This window comes from Ciconia boyciana, chromosome 5 (assembly GCF_034638445.1).
Source record: "Ciconia boyciana chromosome 5, ASM3463844v1, whole genome shotgun sequence".
Lineage (NCBI taxonomy): Eukaryota > Metazoa > Chordata > Aves > Ciconiiformes > Ciconiidae > Ciconia > Ciconia boyciana.
In genome coordinates, this window is record NC_132938.1 from 40,439,068 (window position 1) to 40,460,212 (window position 21,145).

The 21,145-nt window shown below is 35.2% G+C and overlaps 1 protein-coding gene across 1 annotated transcript in view; it reads left to right on the forward strand.

The window, feature by feature from the left end:
• Nucleotides 1-20,846, forward strand: part of VEGFC (vascular endothelial growth factor C) — an 80,155-nt gene extending 59,309 nt beyond the window's left edge. Inside the window, exons 4-7 of the mRNA XM_072863030.1 lie at nt 11,013-11,164; nt 15,110-15,219; nt 15,478-15,808; nt 20,353-20,846. Of these exons, the coding sequence (XP_072719131.1) occupies nt 11,013-11,164; nt 15,110-15,219; nt 15,478-15,808; nt 20,353-20,467 (708 nt within the window). The 3' untranslated portion in view covers nt 20,468-20,846. The remainder of the gene's footprint in view (nt 1-11,012; nt 11,165-15,109; nt 15,220-15,477; nt 15,809-20,352) is intronic.
• Nucleotides 20,847-21,145: the final 299 nt, after the last annotated feature.

A 21,145-nucleotide genomic window follows, 5' to 3' on the forward strand; every position in this document is an offset into this window, starting at 1 on the left:
TTTATGATCATGCATATTTTAAACCTTCTTATTGCTACTATGAGGAAAGAAAAAAATCAATTCCAGAATACATAGGAAAAACAGGTGAAAAGACTACTGCCTGGAAAAAAATGTTTAACACTCTTTCCCCCCCCCCCTTTTTTTTTTTTTAAATAAATTCTTATGTCCTGTTCTCAGTTTTGAGACTATCCATGAAACTTAATTCTATCCTTTTTTTTGCACCTACCATTTGCCTGCTGTATGAGGCAAGCACTCTCTGGAAAACTAGCCTGTAATTTTATTTGTGAAGACTTTAGGACATGTGCAGACAGGATACATGTTGCAAATAAAGTCTTTTAGGAACTGACCTTTACTGTATTAAGAGATATTAGTATAATGTACCTATTTGTTTTGTTTTAATGCATCTTCCTCAGGTGTTTGCGTGTTTTTTATTCTTCAAGTTCAGGGCTAGTGATCAGGTAGGAGTATGCAGGGAATTATTTATTGAGCCAGTGAGCTGCCTTTAGAGGAAAAGCATACGTGCATTATTCTATTTTAAGTAACTATAACAATTATCACATTATCTTACAACAACATTTCCCTCAAAAATCATGTAAAAATAGTCATGGTTCAAAATGTTTGCTAGGGTATTTTGCTTTTGTTACAGTATTTGGTAGGTGTTTTGTTGGTTGTGGGCTTTTTCACTTTTTACCTCATCTTTCTGATACTTTGAAGAAGACTAATTTTAGTGTAAATCTTGCTTCCTTTTTCAACTAGATTCATCTAGCTGAAGATGCAGTACATATTTATAAGGAAGATACACAACTGCAAAGCCAACTATAAAATCATAGCCCATGGAAATGTTGTTCCTTTATCATGAAACTTCTTAGCGCTCTGAGTCTTCTTGAGAGAGGATTAGGAAAAGGGAACGTAAAGAAAACAGAAAAAACCCCTCATTTTTTAAAATACATTTTCTGTCCTCATTTCTCACCAAATATCTCTGTCTGAAATAGTATATTCCACCAAGAATTTTCGGTCTTAAGTGTGAACTAGTGGTAGACAGCCACAAAGCACAGGAATAATGTAACTCAAATAGCATGAACGAGGAAAACTACAACACTGATTTTGTTCAAGCCAATAGTTATTCCCACAAACAGCTGTCCTAATTCCAGTTGCTTGAAAGATGCAAATAAAATTTTCATGTTATAAACCATGAAATATGACCTTTCTTTTTTTTTTTCTTTTTTTGGGGTGTATTTATAAAGTTTAGCTTATTTAAATAAAGGATGATCTAGTTACAGAGAGAGTTGTTGCATTTAGCACAGATTTTCTGGTCTTTGAGCACTATGTCAGTTTGAGGTAAATAATCCCTTTCTATTCATCTTTCTGTTCATATCTATTGAGTGAAGTAATTTTTTTTGCCTAGTAGAAAATGTTTAGACTAGTACTGAGTTTCTTTTTTAAGTTCTTGATGTCATTGGTGATGATATAATATAGGAGTAGTTAAAGATTTGAGAGACTCTGAAAGGGAAAATGTTAAAGGACTTATCAGAAAGAAGAGGCAATAGCATTGTTTTGTTTTCTTGCCTATTCTGTAAAAGCAAGCAATTGAATCTCTGAGTTTTCTATCTTGCTTCTGCTTTCCAGTTTTATCTGGTCCTTGACAGAATGCAGTTTTTAAAAAAACCTTAAAAAGGAAGAGAGCTATAACTATATCTCTTCATCTGTCATCATCTCAAATCTTTTTAAAGTTATGTGACCACAGCTTACCCTATATCAGATGAGAATTAGGAAGAAAAAAGTATTGGATTCAAGACCCTTCTGTGGAATTCAGGTACCCTACACACCTATTTTCACTACTGTTTTCCTTTTATTTCCTGAATGAAATGAGAACAAATGGTTAGTAACCAGGCATCTTTTGGTTGTTTTTTTTTCATAAGTCACCATTTTTGTAGCTTCATTTTTGGTGCATAAACTCTGTAAGATAAGCTTCATACTGTTCACCCTGCAGAAAAAGTGCTTAAGGGGAAATTAACTTTTCAGCTGGAGGTCTTACTGTGAGGGCAAGCTCTAGCATTGGTTCCAGACATTAAAACCTAAGGAAAGCTGATATCAGCTTTCATCAAAATTAATTAAAAAGAAAAGAGCTAAGCATAGAAATTATTTTTATGCGGAGCAAATCATTGATTGCCAGGAGAATGGACTAGGTCAGATGTTCCCAGATTGGCTTGTGGAACACTGTGGTGGTCCAGAGACAGGTCAATAGTTCTCTGGTTCAGGCTGTGTTCCTCCTTTCTAGCTACTTAACTTTATTAAGAGAAAAATAGAAAAGTATTCTGCTTTGCTTTTAATACCATTTTTTCCCACAAAAACTGTTTCTGTAGTTGCTAAGGGCTGTTTATACAATCATGATTGGGATGTGAGACAATTTCTTAATTAAGATGTGGGACAAGGTCTATGAAAACATCTGAGGACCCCCTAGGATAATTCATAAAATGCAGTAGATCTTTTTCTTCTTCATCAGTGACACTGCAATAGCCCAACTTTGTAAGTGGTGGCTTGTCTAAAAAAGGTCTATGGGGAAGGTGGTTGGTTGGTTTTTGGTTTTGTGGTGTGGTTGTGCTGTTTTTTTCTCTAATTTGTTATTAATCAAATAGCTGTTCTCTGTTTCCATGACACAAGTAATTCAACAGCAGTTACAAAGACTGGAACTACCTGGAGCAGCAACAGCCTGTTCCTCAGCTGTATTTTTTATGTCCCTCCTATAGGTATTTGCTTATAGGTTGAAGGGAAGCAGTTAGCAGATGTCAAAGAGCCATCTCATTCCATTCTTCCTCTTGGCTGGCAGGATGGACATTTTTTTGGCTTCTTTCAGATCATTTGATGTAAAAGTCCTAAATCTTCTTGTTTCATGGTTACAGTAACAGTTCCTCAAGGGAAAACATCTTTCTAAGCAGTTTGACATTAGCTTTAGAGGAGCATTTCTCACAGGAAACAAGCTAAAAGCTTGAAATTGTTTGCCATATTTGAGACGTACATGGTGTTCTTTTACACAATTTGGAGATGCATATGTCACAAGAATTTTCAGTAGTTTTGAACTTTACCATTTATGCCTTTTCCCATGCATTTTTCTATGTTAGACTGATGATTGTAATGATATAGGAGGTACTATTAATAGTGGGAAATATATCACTATAAATTCCAAATGTTTTTTGTAAAAATTTCTGGAAAAAAAAGTGATTAAAATATAAAAAGATAGAATAAGGAACCCAAGCATATTAAACAGATACAAAATGTATTATATCGGATAAGTTACCTAATGTTGTATCACACATAAGCCTTGAAATACTATTTTTTAAAAAAAGTTAGATAGTAAAATAAATAATGATGATGTACCATTTTTCAAATAGCTTATTTTCATTCTTTCCAGTATACAGATGTTTAGAGTTTTGAAATCAAACTGTCTTATATCCTTACCTTGAAACTCTCTCTAGACACTTTGTGCTCTGTTACACTGGTTATATTTGGTCAGCCTTACTGACACTTTAGGAATTGCAAAGATCACAAGTGATGGAAACTGAGAGTCAATCAATTTAAGTGAAACTTGCCAAAATAAACCACAGTCCATCAGAAGAACATAGTGTAGTTAACGTAAATCTGGGGAGAAAAAAAAAAAAAAAAAACCAAACAAACCATAAATCCTATATTTGAAAAGTATTTAGAATGATAAGCTTCCCTCATCCTGATATGAAAATAAGTTTTGATTATTTTATATTTCAGAAGTCAGTGATCATAATAATAATTTCATGTGTGCTGATACAATGGATATTGGCACAAATGATGATAGTGCTGAATAAATTAATTTAGCCACTGAAGCAAAGAAATACTTTGTATAGAAATCAAGTTTTTCTGAAAAGTATGTCATGAAGCCCTTCTAGTCTAAAGAAGGAGTTATCAATGCAGTGAATCAAAAATACATGCCTTCCTAAGGATCAGTGAGGAGGAATATATGGGAAATTTTTTACAGGAATTCTGATAGAGTCTTTGGTCAAGCATTCAGAGATTCCTGTCTGTTGGTAGATTTTTATTTTTTTTTTAAAGGTTAAAATCCTGCTGAGCTCTAGGTTGTGGGCCAGACTCTGGTCCCACCCTTGTTTCTGTTTTCCACTCCAGCTCTATAAATGGCTAAAGGAAGAGCACTGCCAGTGTGGGAACTGAAAAGAGCCTACTACAGGGTGGTCTGTGGGACCACACAGCTCTGGCCTGGAAGCTCTTGCAAGGATGGCTGAAGAAATAACAAGGCTGGGAAGAAGGGGGACTGTTGCACTTGGCATTGCAGTAATTGCAGGTTGTGGAGTGCCAAAGGCCAAGTTTAGTTGGGTAGAGCAATTCAGAGACACCTTTGCCCAGTGTCCTTTTGCTGTGCTTCTCACCTGAGAAGTACAGTACAGAGCATAAGCGCTGATCTTCAAGGATTTAAAAAATTGACATGTAAATGAATGAAAATCCAGGAAAAAAAATTGTTTCTAGTTGCACACATGATTGTAAAAGGGAGCTAATTATTCACTTACCTTTGTGTCTGAAAAGTTCTTTAATTATACACCTGTCTGTACTGGGAGGCAGAAAATACAAGCATAAGAAGTTGATGTTTAGGTCTGTAGGATATGCTGCCTTTTAATTTTGGCTGGTGCAGTGGAACGAAGGTTAAGTATTAAGCCTAAAATATACTATTACAGATTGTGTAATCCAAATGTATGAAGAAAAATGACTTTCCTTCATTTTTGAAGATGAATGTTTCAAGTTTGGCTAGGTTGAAAGACAGATATCAAGTCACCTTGATAATGGTCAGTGGGACATAAAATACATACCCTTTAAAAAAATTTAAAAAAATGTCCTGCAACCAAAACTTTTTAAAAAAATCCATATAGTACCAATGACTTCCATGGTTTTAGCACAAAATTTCTATTTAAGCCATTTACTGTACAAGGCTCTTGAATTTTTTCATGACACAGAAAGATGGGGAAAAAACATTTATAGTCACACACAGTCTTGTTCAATGGTAAGTAACTCTAACCAGCCTAATATTAAGATTATCCGACATACTTCATTATAAACTCTATTGTCATTCTCAGCCTAACTTTGCTATTCTTTAACAATAGGGGTTGAAATTTTCTCTGCCAGATACCTGAATCAGCTTGATGCGTTGTTTTTACTTCTTAGTTTTTTGCTTAAAACTTCAGCAAAAGTGGTGGTTCTGCTTTTTCTTAGACCAGAGTGAGAGAGAAGTGTATATGGCTTTATTGTTAAAAAAAAAATTGGGATTTTTTTTTTTTCTCTGAAAAAAATTTCATGTTCCCTTATTTTAGGCAAAGGATATGAGACTTGTTTGTTTGTATTAGGAATGTGTGTTTGTTATCTTTGAGACAGTCTGCATACTTTCAAGTGTTAAAAAAAGACCTAGGAAACAAATGGAATTGTCAGGAGACTTGAATGTATTTGTCACTAGAACACTTTATAACTTGGAACTGAACAAAAATCTGATGCAGTTTCAGATCTAGGCACCTAAATACCATCTTCTAGGGAGAGCCTGTCATTGATACACCCACCTTTATCATGTTGGGAAGGAAGGAAGCTGGTTGATCCAAAAGTAGCTGGGACAACACGTGCGTGTGCCAGAATGCTAAAAATTATACTAAGGAGCCCAAAAAGAGGGAAGCGAAATCAAGCTTGATGGGCTGGCTGAAAGGGAAACTTTGGCTGGGCTGAAATGAGGTGAGGTTGGCATGGAGAATCATCATACTGGGTGAAGACCTAAGGAAACAAGGGCTGAACACAGTGCTTTGAAAAGAAATATTAAAAATGGAAGACCTGCAAGGTGTTTTTCTGTGACAAAACAGCCTTAGACGGGCTGAATGGCACACGTTAAGTTCTTGTGAAATGCATTAACTATATGTGTTTTTCAACTGTTCTTCAGTTACATAGAGCTTTCATTAGTATGTGTTACACACTGAGATTAATAGTATGTTACTGACTTACGTTTATGATATTAGCTCATATGGAAGAGGTTAGGACAGAGCTTTGACTGTAATTTGGGGGGGGGGGGGTTTGTTGTTTTGTTTTGTTATATATAATACTCTTTAGTTATGCTATCACACATTGCTGTGGTGGTTGTTTTCCATTGGTTTCCTGACCTCAATGCAGTGTTGGTAGCACAAATGTACAGGACAGCATGGGCAAGTTGAGTCTAATTTTTTCTTTTAACTTTTGAGTATTTGCCTCTTAACTCTAGCAATGCTCATTTAATGTACTCTAATTTGCTGTTTAATGTACTATAATTACTAACATTTTTCTCAAAACTACGAGCAATAAAAGCTCTCCACTGAAAAAACTGCCCTCATCCCTGCTACTGTTGGATCTCATGTTCTGGGGACTCAAGCTTGTTCTCTGCAGTCTTTGGTCCTGAATGTCTGTCTTTAGGCCTTGGCCCTTGAACAGACCTGAAGGAAATGTCTTTTCCCTATTGCCTGTAGCATGAATTAGTCCAATTTTTACTGTAATTTGAAGTTGGGAAGGGACAGAAGATTTGGACCTCTAAGAATACAGTAAAACCAATCCTTTACTGAATGAGGGATCAGACAGAAATATAAGCCATCTAATCTCCAAGAAGAGGTACCTATATGGGCAATGTGGGTACCAGCAATGGTACCCAGCACCAGCAATGTTGCCAGAAAAGAAGGGAGTCAAGAACCAGCCTCATACACAGATGTTATGGTTCATTTCTCATAGAAATACCCTTTCTAGATATTGACATTTGGCTGTTACATGTTGCCAAACATGCCCTGTAGTGACAACAGATGTTGAGCTTATTGTTCTATTGGATGAAGAAGATGAGCAAGAAATAAATTAGAGATGCTAACAAAACCAGAAAGCATTCCAGAAGGTCAGATCTTACCTAATTTGAAATGATTTATTAAGACGATAATTCAAACCCAGCTTATGTATATTGAGAGTTTATTCACTTACACTTAAATAGCTTCATTGGATTTAGAGGTGCTGCTATCACAGCTGAGAGCAGAATGTAGATTTTCTTTAGAACGAATCTTATTTCAAAATGCCAGAGATTAGTTAAACAGGATTATTCTGAGTATTAAATACACTTCTGTAACAGACTACTTTTCAAGAATTTATTTCTTGTGAAATGTCCTCTTGATATATTTTGATTCTCAGAAGAGAAGAATAAATATTTCCTTTTTCAGTATGCATCAGAATATAGTATCCTAATAACATGTGCAGACAAATAAAAAGTGTAGGAAGAACAAATCAATAATTCCAATGCCAGTATCTCACTTCCATCATTTCCATTAAGGAAAATAGATCTGGTTTATGTTCTTTTTCAAAATGCTAGTTCATGTATCATTGTAAGCACTTTCCAAAAGTGAGGACTAGAAATGTAATACCTAATATAATATAACATAATATGATATCATCTCTAACATAAATAGTTGGCTTTGGTTTTTTAACTTTATGTATAAACAGTAGCTACTAGTGGGTGATGTAAAATGCATTGCTATTAAGAGAATTTAGTTGAACAAACTGAAGGTAATTCAGTAAGGTCAAGGAAGCTACTCTGGCTTTACAATGTTTAACTAGATTTGTTTTGCATTGCACCACTGAAGTGTTGATGGGAATAATTGTTAGCAATATTCATCTCTAAACTGATAGGACAAGAGGAAATGGACTCAAGTTGCATCAGTAGAGGTTTAGATGGGATATTAGGAAAAAATTCTTTACTGAAAGGGTGATCAAGTATTGGAACAGGCTTCCCAGAGAGGTGGTGGAGTCACCATCCCTGGAGGAGTTCAAAAAACATGTAGACATGGCACTTTGGGACATGGTTTAGTAGGCATGGGGGTGTTGGGTTGACGGTGGGACTAGATGATCTTAGAGGTCTTTTCCAACCTTGATGATTATATGATGCTTTCACAGTTTAAATGGAAGGATAAATGTAGTTTAAGATAATTCATGTTCACCATAATTTCCGCTCACAATTGGTATGTCTCAGGTGCTTTAGTGAAATTTCTCTCAGCGTACTCCTGAGGCCAAACAGGAGGACAGTTGGGCTGACAGGGACCTCTTTCGGGTGGTTTGGAATTGTAGCAATAGTTGTACGCTGCCATCTCCAGCGGTCTGGAGTCTGCTACGCTTTGCAGTATGGCAAATCAATCTACTCCAAGAACAGAGGAAGAAAAGAACATGCCCTTTTTTCTAGTCAGCTGCAGTTTGGTCCATGCAAAGAATCACGCTTCTCTTCAGTTACTAAGTTTTATCAGTTCTCCCTATAGTGGGTTTTTACTTCAGCTTCAGAAAAAGAAGTTCATACTGTTGTAAGAGAGCAGAGAAAACAGAAGATTCTCTCTACATGTGTAATACTGTAATTATATCCATACTTTTTGCTCTGTCTCTCAATTCATATATGTGTTTTAGGAATTAGTTTTCTTACAAGATATTTAATATAGTAAAGGCTGTCACTTCTGTAGATTCTTAGCTGTCCAGATTTTCAGAGGTCTCAACAGTTGTGCTGTCCTTCTGAAAGCACAACTTATTTAAAAAAAGATACAAGTCTTGCGTATGTAGGTGAGTTTTGCCATGTGTTTAAAAAACACATACCCAAAGAAATGTATGCAGAAATGAAAGCTATTTTTCATAAACATGGTCCTTTCTGTGTCTGTCTACACCACCACCTTCCTCCTCTCCAATTTCCTAGTTAGATTGTTCATGATAACAAAACCTACAGTGGCCTTCAAACCGGTGGATATTTTAAAAAGAAATGCATAAGTACATAAAGCTATTTTCATATAAAATATTAGTATGAAAATGATAGCTCTGTGTTATGATTATTGTTCTTTTTGGATGAGACATTTTTGTAAGAATGCCTTTTGTGATGAATTTAAAGGAACTTTTACAATAGCTAAGGGTAAAGGAGCCAATATTGGTTTGGAAGCCAAAAAGGATTATAAGTATAGTAAAAAGTTGATTAGAAAGTCTGTTTCCAGAAGTCTGTGTTGAACTTAGTGAAAACCCTGGAGGTATATCTAGTGATATTTATGTTTGAGGGAAGCAGATACTGATTTAGGCATTAATTTTATTGATACCAAACTTTAAACTAGACATGGACTTGTGCCCTTATTTAATGACTCAAGACCAAAATTTTAAAAAGTGTTATTTATTTTGCAGCTGGAGCAAGAATCCAAATGGGAATATGCTTTGGCTAGAAGTCTCTCTAACAAAAGAAACTCTTTCCATGGTAGCTCCCTAGATGGATAGGTTTTTTCATCAGTATTTGGAAGATGCAGGAAACTGTTTTCTGTTTTGGTTTTCCTTCTACAAAAGTAAACATATACTAGTTTGCACTTTCAGATTCTAGTGGGGAAAAAACCTACATTTAAAACTAATATAAGGGATGTAGTACTTTTCATAGCAAAAATAGTAGCATTGTAATCTTCTGTAACAGAATAAAATGCAAATATAATACTTTTGCTGTTTCAATTCTTATATGATGACACCCCCAATGTTAAACTTTTTAAAAATACAGTCACTAAATAATGTCAACATTTGTTTTGTAAAATGGATAATATCTATCAGAGTCGATGATGATTTATACAGTTTAGGTTTAAGTTGCATAGTTTAGGTATATCAATAGCATGAGCTTTATTGTTGACTGGACAAGTGCCCTTTTACCTTGTGGGGACTTGGTGAATACATTCCATGCTGCTGCACCCAAGTGCTTATCAGTATTCAGGCTCACTTGTGTACTTCAGTGCAAGGTACCGTTTTCAGGACATCCTGTAGATGTGCTTCGTATTTTGAATCATTTAAATTTACCAGTATTTTCATTACATTTGCATGCTGGCCATATGCCATACTATAAAGTTATTGATTATAAAAAAGCATTGCAAATAGATTTCAGCTAAAAATTAAAGTCTTGTTATACAGTCTCATCAACTGAAACTGGAATAATAACCAATGACCATGTTTTTAAAGGTAGTAAAGTCCCCAGAAGATGCAGGAATATTCTTAAATGTATTTGGAAAAGTGACTAAACACTGAAAAGCAACAGTGCACTATTATCCTATTAAAAATACTACCAAAAAAATAGTTTTTAAGAATTTGACCTAAAGTATTTGTCCTAACTTTTCAGGAGACTATTGAGATTTGAGTCTTACAGTGAAACCTTCTTAATTTGATAAATTGCGTGTCCTGATTTGAATACTGAAATGAGTCTCACTGCTTGTGTTATCACATGTTCAGTTTTTCCGCAAGGTATCGCTGAAGTTGTCCTCTTCCATCAGTTGAACTACATTTCCCACTAAAATGAGGATTTTATTCATTCACATACATGATTATTTTATTAATAGTGAATATTTCTTAATATCCTGAAAAAAAAAATAGTTCAAGATGAATTCCCTTAGGGTAACCGTATAATTTGCATTGATACAAATACTGGAAGGTCAAAAATACAGTATGTTGCAGTTCAAAACTTGTTCATCCAAAAATGTTTTGATCTAAGTCCAATATACTGTTGTTTTACACAAGTTCTTGTAATTGTGCAACTGATGTATTAGGTTGTAGCTTACCCCCTTTTCAAACTATTCTTGTTTTCCAACTTTTTGAAGCATTTTCCAAATGTTACAGTTTAGATTTTTTTAAAGGCTGCCAATTTGAAGTCATTTCCTCTAGAAAAATGGGTTCTTTGTACTTTTTCCTCTTTTAACAATGTTAGTTTAAATGTTATAGTAAGCAAACAGGCACGTAAGAGGGTTTAACACTAAAAATGTTGTCATAACATAGCTATTGTATTCATTTTGCACATAATGATTATCTAGCTGTATAATTGATATGTCACTGAATGATGGTAGAGAACAAAACCCCAAATTTAAATTCCTTATACCTTTTTTGTATACCCTTACATTATTTTTAGTTGTACTGTTACTGATCTATAAAAAAAGTTCTTTGCTTTGCTTTCCCTTTTATAGTTGTTTGAGATCACAGTGCCTCTCTCTCATGGCCCCAAACCTGTAACTGTCAGTTTTGCCAATCACACGTCCTGCCGATGCATGTCGAAGTTGGATGTTTACAGACAAGTTCATTCTATCATAAGGCGTTCCTTGCCAGCAACACAAACTCAGTAAGTATGAGACTTGTCTTTCCTTTTACATTGTGAGCAAGTCTGTATAATTAGATTTAAAATATTGCTGGAAGCTTTCACAATTAAGATAGGTGAGCTTATACATATTACTAGTAGTAGCAGAATGCATTTTGTAAAGGAGCTAATATTGTTTTACATGGAGAGAATGTTACTAAAGTAATTAGCACAGTACCTTTTTACCCAGTGGATAAACTGGGACTAGGTCATTTAAAAATGAAGAATAATGTTGTTTGTGGGGTTTGTTTCATGGAAAGACCTATAATGCAGTTGAGGCTTAAAGGAAACATCAATAAAATCAACTTTAAAAAAAAAAGCCATCATAAAAGCTATCCCAAAATACTTACTTTTGCAAATAAGGAGTACACAACATTTCTATCTTAAACTGTATTTTCCTATTTAAAAAGCTGTTAGAAAAAGGCCTGCTTTTAGGGAATCTGACTACAAATCTTTTTGGACATCTTCATATGCCAGAAGTGAAAATAAAACAGAATAGGAAGGGGAAATAAAGGGTTAATTGACAGTCCACAGAATTAGCATGTTGATTTGGTTGGTGATTTTGAATGAAAAGAGTCACAGAAGAAATCTGGCACTGAAGCAATTGTTATTAAAACACTTGAAGAACCCCTTCCCTTCATTATAGAGGACTGAGCGATAACTTCATGATGTTTAAATATTTAGTAGACCAAAAATACATGACAGACTAACAGTTGTTTTATGGAAGAACCAATGACTAGAAGCTGAACTGGAATTAACTGTAGACATTTTTAGTAAGGTGAGTGAATGGTGCAAAATGCCCAGAAATGTAAGCTAGGTTGTCTTCTCTGTGTTTTCATTCAGTTAAAGTCTGGCTGTTTTCTGACATGTTCCAGCTAAACAGAGATTATATTGTATTTGAATTCAAATTATTGAATTTGTTCATCAAAACATGTATCATAAACAGTGGACTAGAAAAATACTACGAAATAAATCTACTAATAGTTTAAATAATTGCATGATTAACAGATTATAAAACATCAAAATCCAAGAGTCAATAATAAGTCAAATGAAGCTGACTGTTGGCAGCTTCTCAGTGCTTCCAGATTAAGAGCGGTTGTAGTTACCATTGCAAGAGTTTATTCTAGCCAGGAAACAGCTACCTGTAGTTAGAGGGAAGTAAGCGTACAGGTACAAGACTTTGACCAGCACTCACAGGTAGCTGGTTGTCCTGTGAGTAAGGAATCATGCTTCAACAAAGGTAAGACAGAGTAGTACTAGATCAGAATATATATAGGCCTTCTCTGCTGTTCAGTAGTGTATTTAAGTTTAAAATCTATGGCTTTTTACAAGAAAATAAATTAAAAAAAAAAAAACCCACACCAAAAAACCCCCAAGCTGAGTGCTTCTAGATTCTAGAAAGGAAAGTAAAGATATTTACATGTTCCAGGTGGGTGCCTGGATGCTTTTCAGAATCCCACTGCGGTTTTTTAATTTGTACTAATGTTCTCAATTTCTTTTCAACTTCTTATTTTTCCTTAACATTTTTATGTATATGTTTGAATGCTAGTGAAACTGTTGTAAACCCAAAACTTGGAAATGTACTTTCTTGTCACAGTGGCAGATCTGCATTTGTGCATGTACTTATGTACATGCTCATTTTAACAGAAATATAGTAATGACTTTCTTATGTATTACTGAAGAGAAAAGCCTAAGAGTATAATCTCTGGGTTTAGGGTAGTAACACTTGGGATCTAATAAGAATTTGAGGCTGAATTATGCCATGATGCACAGGCAACATGTTAGAAAGAAGAGAGAAATTACATGTAAGATAGAATACAAATAGTCTATCTTTTTTATATAAAATATATTTTCTGCACAACTTTATCCTGATAATTAAGGTCTAGGTCTTTGCCTGTTCTTCCACTTTTTTCCTGCTTTTTTCTTCTAAAAAGTAGTAGCTACCTCTACATACTTATGGAGCTGAGGCATGTCAGTTCCTGTTAACTTTATTTTAGAAGTTTAGCAATTGGGGGGGGTGGGGAGGGAAGCAGAGGGGTCTTCAATATATGTAATTCAGATCCAAGTCTCTATGATGACCTTTTTTTTTCCCCATGGTTTGTAGGTAGGTGCTTAGAGAGCTGATAAGCATATTTTAGGTGTGGTTTGGATGTATGTTGTATACATTAAATGTTTCCCCCTCTCGTGCATTATCTGTCCTGACACTAACAGGTAACATGTTAGCATGCTGATTTTCTTTTTTTTTTTAAATTGAGTTGACAATGATTTGAAAAGAGGTAGTGAAATTTTCTGCAAAATGGTTTTGCCTCTGATTTTTTTTTCTAGCCTTCCTGAAATTCCCTAAAATGTTACAATAAGTCATTTTAAAATTTCAGCCATATCGTCCAGTAATTTGCTGTACTAGCAACCAGAGTAGAATTTGTAAACAAGCAGTTCCAGTTCCTTTTGCTGGGTGTCTCCAACTTGATGCTGAAATACATATCATTCTCTTCAAGTTCTGGTAACTTGGGTTTTGTATCAACATTGTCTTCTTATGGGTTCATGTGCACTTGGTGTTTTCTTCATCCTGTCACCCTGGCTTCCTTCTGTAGTTAGTTTTAAACACTCCCAGCTAGAGCCAGGATGCTCCAGGTGCGAGGTGGGGTTTTTTTAAAACAGAATACAAAAATACGTCTGTAAATTATCTGTACTATTTCTCAAGCAGAGTCAGGAGGCAGGCAAAAGGACATATATGCCAAGTCAGGGAGCAAGAGTGAGATCATTAGCAGAATCAAATCAGGAAACACCAGCTTGATAAAACATGAGGCGATGCAGGGTGATGTTAAACCACAGCAGTCTTTACAAGCAACGAGTTGTTTAATGTGGTGAAGGGGAGTGGTATACTTGACTGATGATCACAGAAGAATGTCCCAGCACCTGCATTTCTGAATGCATGAGTAATGGTGCTCAGGGGAACGAAAAGTGCTTAAAATGTGCAATGTATGTGCTGTCTTAACAGATGGGCATTTTAGAAATACTACAGAAACAATGAATACATGACACAGCCTGGATGCATGAAGTTAGGCGTGACTTGTTAAAAGTTGTAATGTCACCTGTAGTGATAACAATATTGCAAGCAGGCAAGATCAAATAATACGCAAATATTTTATCTGTGGTGTGCCTACTAGTTAAGTTCAGTCATCCTTTAAAAAGAGACCAACTGCTGTTAGGATTTTTTGCTTTTTTTGCTTAGCACTACCTTGGCTGCAAAACTTTAGCAGGTAAAGAGCATTCAACTGTTAAATTGTTTATTGTCTTTCATTTCGCAAGTGAAGAGGCATCCCTGCTGAATTCTAAATCTTTAGATTCAAGAAAGCTCATGAGAGTGGCTGATGAGAAAGAGTTAGTTAATGTCACATAACTTTCACATAAAGGGGAAAGGAATCTGATAATTAATTCTGTTTTATAAATTAGAGTTTGATCTACAGGATTCATTCAGAAACTATTATCAGCTGTCTTTTGATGTCTATATATGTGAAAATGTTTTTGTACTGCAAAAAACAATGTAGAAAATTATGCCTGCTACCACCGATGAGGTATTTGGCATGCAAATATTTTTTATACTGGTCTATTGTCTGTATGAGGCTTACATTCAGGGGTTAGATCTGTTTCAAAACTACATTAGGAAAGTACAAATATCAGTTTCTAGAAGTTAGAGCTAAAACTTGAAATGTGAGAAGGTATCTTCAACCAGTGATTGAAGATACCTGTAGTGGGGAGAACCTTAATTAGTAACAGATTTGATAGGAGTTAAAAATAAGATTATGAATGAGCTGAAGCTCTTTGAAAGGTTTTTGTAATGGAGGGAAACAAAAGCAATTAGCATCTAAAATCAGGGTTTTTTTCTTGAGTTCTTATGGTAGTAAATCAACAGTATATTTCATTCCACAGGTGTCATGTGGCAAACAAGACCTGTCCAAAAAATCATATCTGGAATAATCAAATTTGCAGATGTTTGGCACAGCATGATTTTGGTTTCTCTTCTCACCTTGGAGATTCTGGTAAGCAGTTTTGCTTCAGTGATTAAATGTAGTTCCATGTTTTGATTTACCTAAAGGAGAAATTAAAAACATGAAAAGTAAATAGTTGAATCTTTTTCTTTATTGGTACTATTAGTGGTTGTTGCCTGTCTTTTGGCATATGTTTGTTCTTAAAACACCTTAAAATGTACAAATTTGATACCATTTCTTCCCTTAAAAATACGACATGGGTAGAGGGAAAATTCTGATAATTGTGCAACTTCTCTGCTGTATTTCTAGACACATCTGAAGGATTCCATATTTGTGGACCAAACAAGGAGCTGGATGAAGAAACCTGTCAATGTGTCTGCAAAGGAGGCGTGTGGCCCTCAAGCTGTGGACCTCACAAAGAATTAGACAGATCATCATGTCAGTGCATGTGCAAAAACAAACTTCTCCCCGCTTCCTGTGGACCCAACAAGGAATTTGATGAAGATAAGTGCCAGTGTGTATGTAAAAAGACCTGTCCTAAACATCAGCCACTAAATCCCGCAAAATGCATCTGTGAATGTATAGAATCTCCTAATAAATGCTTCTTAAAAGGAAAAAGGTTCCATCACCAGACATGCAGGTAAAAACGCTGTCTCTAGCCCTTTCATTGTGTTTAAGGTATAAAATTTTGGGTTGTGTCATTAGCTGTCTTGTTGGATTACTTAAGTAAACAGTAAGCCTCTCTTCAGTTTTAGCTTCTATGACTTTTATCATCTCTAAGAGAAAACTACTAGGCAGAAAGAGTATTTTAAAGCATGCTTAGTTTCTCAGACTCTTATCATTACTTCATGTGATTTATTTTTTTTCTTTTGATGAAAATGAGGTGTAAGTTCAAGCTCCTTGGTTTTTTATGCTACTTAAAATCCCAATCTATTTTTCCCAAGAACCTAATATTGCAATTCAAATAACTCAAATATTTCTAATTAGATTTCAGTGATTAGTTCTGGAGGATACCATCATTCATTTTCACTTCCTAAATTTTTGCATATCCTTCATTTCACTCAACTGATACTAAAGATTTATGAGTGCAAAAAAAGTCTTGTAGCTCTGGGTGATTTCTGTGAAAAGTAGACATATATAACTATAAAACAAACTGCCCACGTTAATCATTTAAAATGCAATTTCATGAGGAAGAAAGCTCTGCAATTTCCTTATATATCACAGGAGCTTTTCCTTCCACGACTGCTACAGCCATAGTGGTAGCAGTCTATAAAACTGTGAATGACTTCAGGTTCTGAGAAACAAACGATATTATTTCCGCTTTGTATATTTTGTAAGGAAAGTTTTCCCGTAAAGTGAATTTGTTAAAACAGAAACAATCCCATTTGGAGCAGAAAGATCACTTATTTATTAATATATGGGAATTATTAATTATTTCTATTACATTAATGACAAATAAAAATTCTAGAAATGTTCAGGCACTGGAAATGGAAAATTGAAAATTGGGACATTTAAATGTCTGTAGTAATTAATTGCTTATCAAAAGTAAACCTTATGTATTTTTTTAATATAACATGTAATTATTTGGCATAAATATATTGCCAGATATACAGATACATTAGTTCATCTTGAATAAAGAACAACTGTCTAATATTAGGAATGAGACTTGTGTTGAAGTATCTAAAATTAATAACTGACATTACCTGTTTCCTATGTTTGGCCTTTTGAGTGGAATAGAAGAGTTGTTCGAATCAGAAGAAATAATTTCTTCTCTGTTGTTCAGTTTTTATTTCAATTTTATGCTTGCAGAGGAAAAACACCCAACCTCATTACATGAGCTTTAGCATGTTACAAAGCCTTAGCACTACTCAAGTGTGCACTTCCAGCAGTGCTACACATATAAACTATGCGTATTTTAAAAAAACATTCACAACTGGAAAAGTCAGGGATTTTAAAAGCTAAGAAATGCCATAATAGATATCTGATGCCAGCTCTGTTGATTTAAAGACGTAGTATTTGAAGGAGGGAATTGAACTCAGTGTTTCTCTGCATTGTTGTGGTTGAATACGATAAAGAGTTTGAATCCCTTTCTTACTTCCAAGGACAATGTGATATAGGATGCTTTTAGCTGTTTCTCTTTTCTAAGCAGTTTGTCTTTGTGTAGAGAAAGAGGGAAAGATTTGTATATGGTGTTTCTCTATAGCTCTACAACCAATAGCCCTGTAGGTAGTAGCACTGTCAAGGAAAATAGAAGATGCAATCTCTCCTCCTTCTTAAGAAAGCACTTAGCATAGGTTTCTCACATTTTTGGTGTGTCCACAAGCTTTTCATAAAAGGAATAAAAACCCTGCAACATCTTGTTTGTCTTTTGAAAGAAAGATGCCTTGCTGTTATGAGGCCACGTAAATGGAGGTACCACTCTATAACTTTGTGCAAGATGCCTGAGACCTAGACATGAGCAGACCCCTGTAGCCGTGTCCTAGACAGCTCCCCATGCAGACAGATAGTCCTTGTAGGTTCTGGTTTTGAGGCACCTGCATTTTTATGCACTGTACCTAAAATGCTTCTGCCTCTAATGTTAGACAAGACTCCAGAGGACAGGCATAAAAAGTCATTTAGAAAGAACAGGATAGGAAGAAAAAGAAAGGAAAAATAAAAAAACCAACACCACAAAGCATTACTGGCTTTCAAGGTGATCATGCTGCTACCACCACTAAAAGTAGCATTCCTACTTCAGTTTCATCTGTGCAGATGTTAGACTCTCCAAAATCTCAAACCTGGGCATTTGGAAGCAAAAATCACAATTACTGACCATAAAGAGAAAGTTGCCACTGACTCACCCAGCACTATACAGATTAACTGCACATGTATCTTAGCTCCAGCGTGCTCAGATTGTTCTCATCTGTCACATGAAAGCACTCCATAAACAACATTCAGCCTAAATCTTTTGAAAGACCTGGTCTATTGTTCAGCAGAGTTTCCTAAGGAAACCACATTTATATAGTTACAATGACTCTGCTACTATTCACCCTGTGCTATCACCTGAAGAATTTATTTTGGTCAGTTTTAGCAGGGCCAGATAAGTAGGCAACTCAGCTGCAAAGCATTTTAGAGGAGGAGAGGGGCTTTCTTGCTCTGTCGAAATGTCCCAAATAAGGATAAGACTGCAGTAACCTGACCTTGACTGCTGCTAGACACAAACTCACATGGGAGAGATGCTTTATAGTGCTGTCGACTGTAAGTTAAGTTGAAGTTCACAGTTCACTAGGAGGCACGAATCCTAAACAAAGTGAATTCCTCATATTTAATGATTACATGACTGCTTTTCATTTTGTGCAATGTGTCATAGGTGGCTGGAAGAGTTTGGCTTTGTCTTTTTTCTTTTTTTCTTATCTTTCTCTTATTTCATTCTACGGTCATTCTGTACGTGAAATAGTCTAACTTTCATGGCAGAGACGGGCGAAAAGGCAAGTGAGTTCAGTGTTTTGGCCATTACATCTCTGTGGAGTACCTTTTTCCCAGAACAAACCTACTGTTGGTTGCCCATTTGCTTAGAATATGAGATCCTTTGGCAAACATGCAAGACAGTAAAGTTCACTTGCTTTCTTTCTCAAGTGACACTGTGATTTTTGTTGCCTTTTAGCACTGTTTCCAAACTTTATTGGGCAAAAGATCAGTAGGGCTTTAAGAGATTCCCATGAGCTGTTACACTGATCTCAAATATATCAAGTAGCACCAAATAATGTTACTCCCTTAATTACAGAGACCACGCTGGTGAAATAATCTATGATTAAGGACATTGAAAACACTGAACAAGATGTGACTAGTTAATAAATGTCACGTTTGCAGTCTTCCTCATTCCTTATTGTTTTCCTCATAGCCAGGTTCATTGGTTGAACTAGCTGGCTTGAATTAATGTAACTGTAATCCAGACCTCATATCATAAACAAATTATTGCAAAGTAGTAACTTGGTATCCAAAACAAGCACACAACATATTAACTTATCTGCAACAATAATAAGAGTAGCCACAAGCCTGAAACAAGAATTGCCTAGGGAAGAGGATAGCGACGTTGCCTTAATATAGTGTACTGTAGTGTTTTTGAACTGAAGCATGAATTATAGTAATAGATCATAATATCAGTGTTTCACAAACAGGCACACGTTATTTAAATAGAAGTTTTAAGTATAACTGTGTTGAAATTTGAAACATGTATTTTGTCTTTTGACTCATTACCAGCATCTGAAAAAAAACGCAGACTTGTACTTTGTCTCCATTATACACCAGAAAGTATTTAGCATTGTTATTGTAAGGTTATTTTAGGTCAAGTTCTTGTTTTAATACAAAAATAAAATAGGAAAAGGAAGAGTTCAGGGACAACCACAGATATTATCATTGTATAAGTTCTATTTTTCAGTCAAGGAACCTGTGAAGAAAAATTCTGCTGCTTCTTAGGTAGATGTGACTTGTGGCTTAACGCTCTATTTCTGTAAAACTTATTTTAATCAAATAGGGACTATTTCTGTTCTTTCCTTTAAGATTTGTCATAAACATGCAGGCTCTGATCTTACTTCAGAATGCACATAGGTGCATTATGAAGTGTAGATATATCTCCCCTGGCCTCAGAGAGCGGCTGTAGGAGTTTGCAACTTGAAAGGAACTATGTTCTCATTTTCAAGATCAGAGTCACAGTGTAACATACATACACAAATCTCTCTCAGGCTTATTGCATTAGTGAATAAGGTGACAACAGTCCTGGGTAAGAAGATGGTAGATTTGATTAGCACCTGATTCTGGATTGCCACCTCAAACTGGCAGCATGCAATAGGTCTTAACAAGCCAATTTAAGTACAGAAAAATATTACTGTATTTTCAAAATTAAATTTAAAAAAGCACTACTCAAGATTAGAAAGTGACTACAACCAGGCAACATGTTAAAAATATTCATGAGTATCTGTTGCAATAGAGTAATTTCTCATCAATAGCGTTCATTATTCTTGCATTGTCTTTTGTGAAGAATAGGCCAATTAAAAGTAGTTACAACATAAACAGAAGTTAAAAGATATGTATTTGTAGGAATTAAATATCCCATTGAGAAATGGCAGTCTAAATGCACACAGATTTCTACTCCAAGTTAAATAAATGATCAGTTATATTAATGCCCACTTTCTTTAATTTCTTTAGTTGTTACAGACCGCCGTGTACAGTCCGAACGAAACGCTGTGATGCTGGATTTTATTTTAGTGAAGAAGTGTGCCGCTGTGTACCCACATATTGGAAAAGACCACTTATGAATTAGCGAAGAGAGCACTACTTGCTATTTTGGTGTACATTTTTCCATTAGAACAAAAGAACAACAGAAACTTTGCTAATATTTGGAATGAAATGTTCACCAGAGACCCTGTGGGGCTTTCAGAGACAGACACATTGTGCTTTTCTCAGGATGTGGAAGGCAAATGTAGAAAATAACTGGGGTTCATGTTTCGTAAAGAACTCAATAAGGACTTATTTTCTGCCAATGACCAAACAGCCTAGGTTGTCCTTGTGATTTTTTTTTTTAAAGAGATAATGACTATATAATTTATTTCCACTAAAACCATTGTGCAGCATTTCTGTTTATAGCAGTAACAATTGTTAAAGCTCACTGTGATCAATATTTTTATATCATGCAAAGTATGTTTAAAATAAAATGGAAATTGTATTATATAATGGTGAGAATGTTTAATCATCTGCCTAAAGAAAGGAACTACAATTCACCTTTATTATCAGAGTTCTTAAGAGGGGGAAAAGGAGATTAAGAAAAGCACTTTTATGAAAGGAAGACTACAGACATTTTCTCATACCTGTTGTATATGTCATTTGAAATAATAGAAAGAGTTACACTTAGTGTTTCATGACCCAGTGATACTTCTGTCTCTAGAATGAAACTAGTAAAGCAAGTACAATTAATAACTAATGAAAACACTGGAGATCCTGT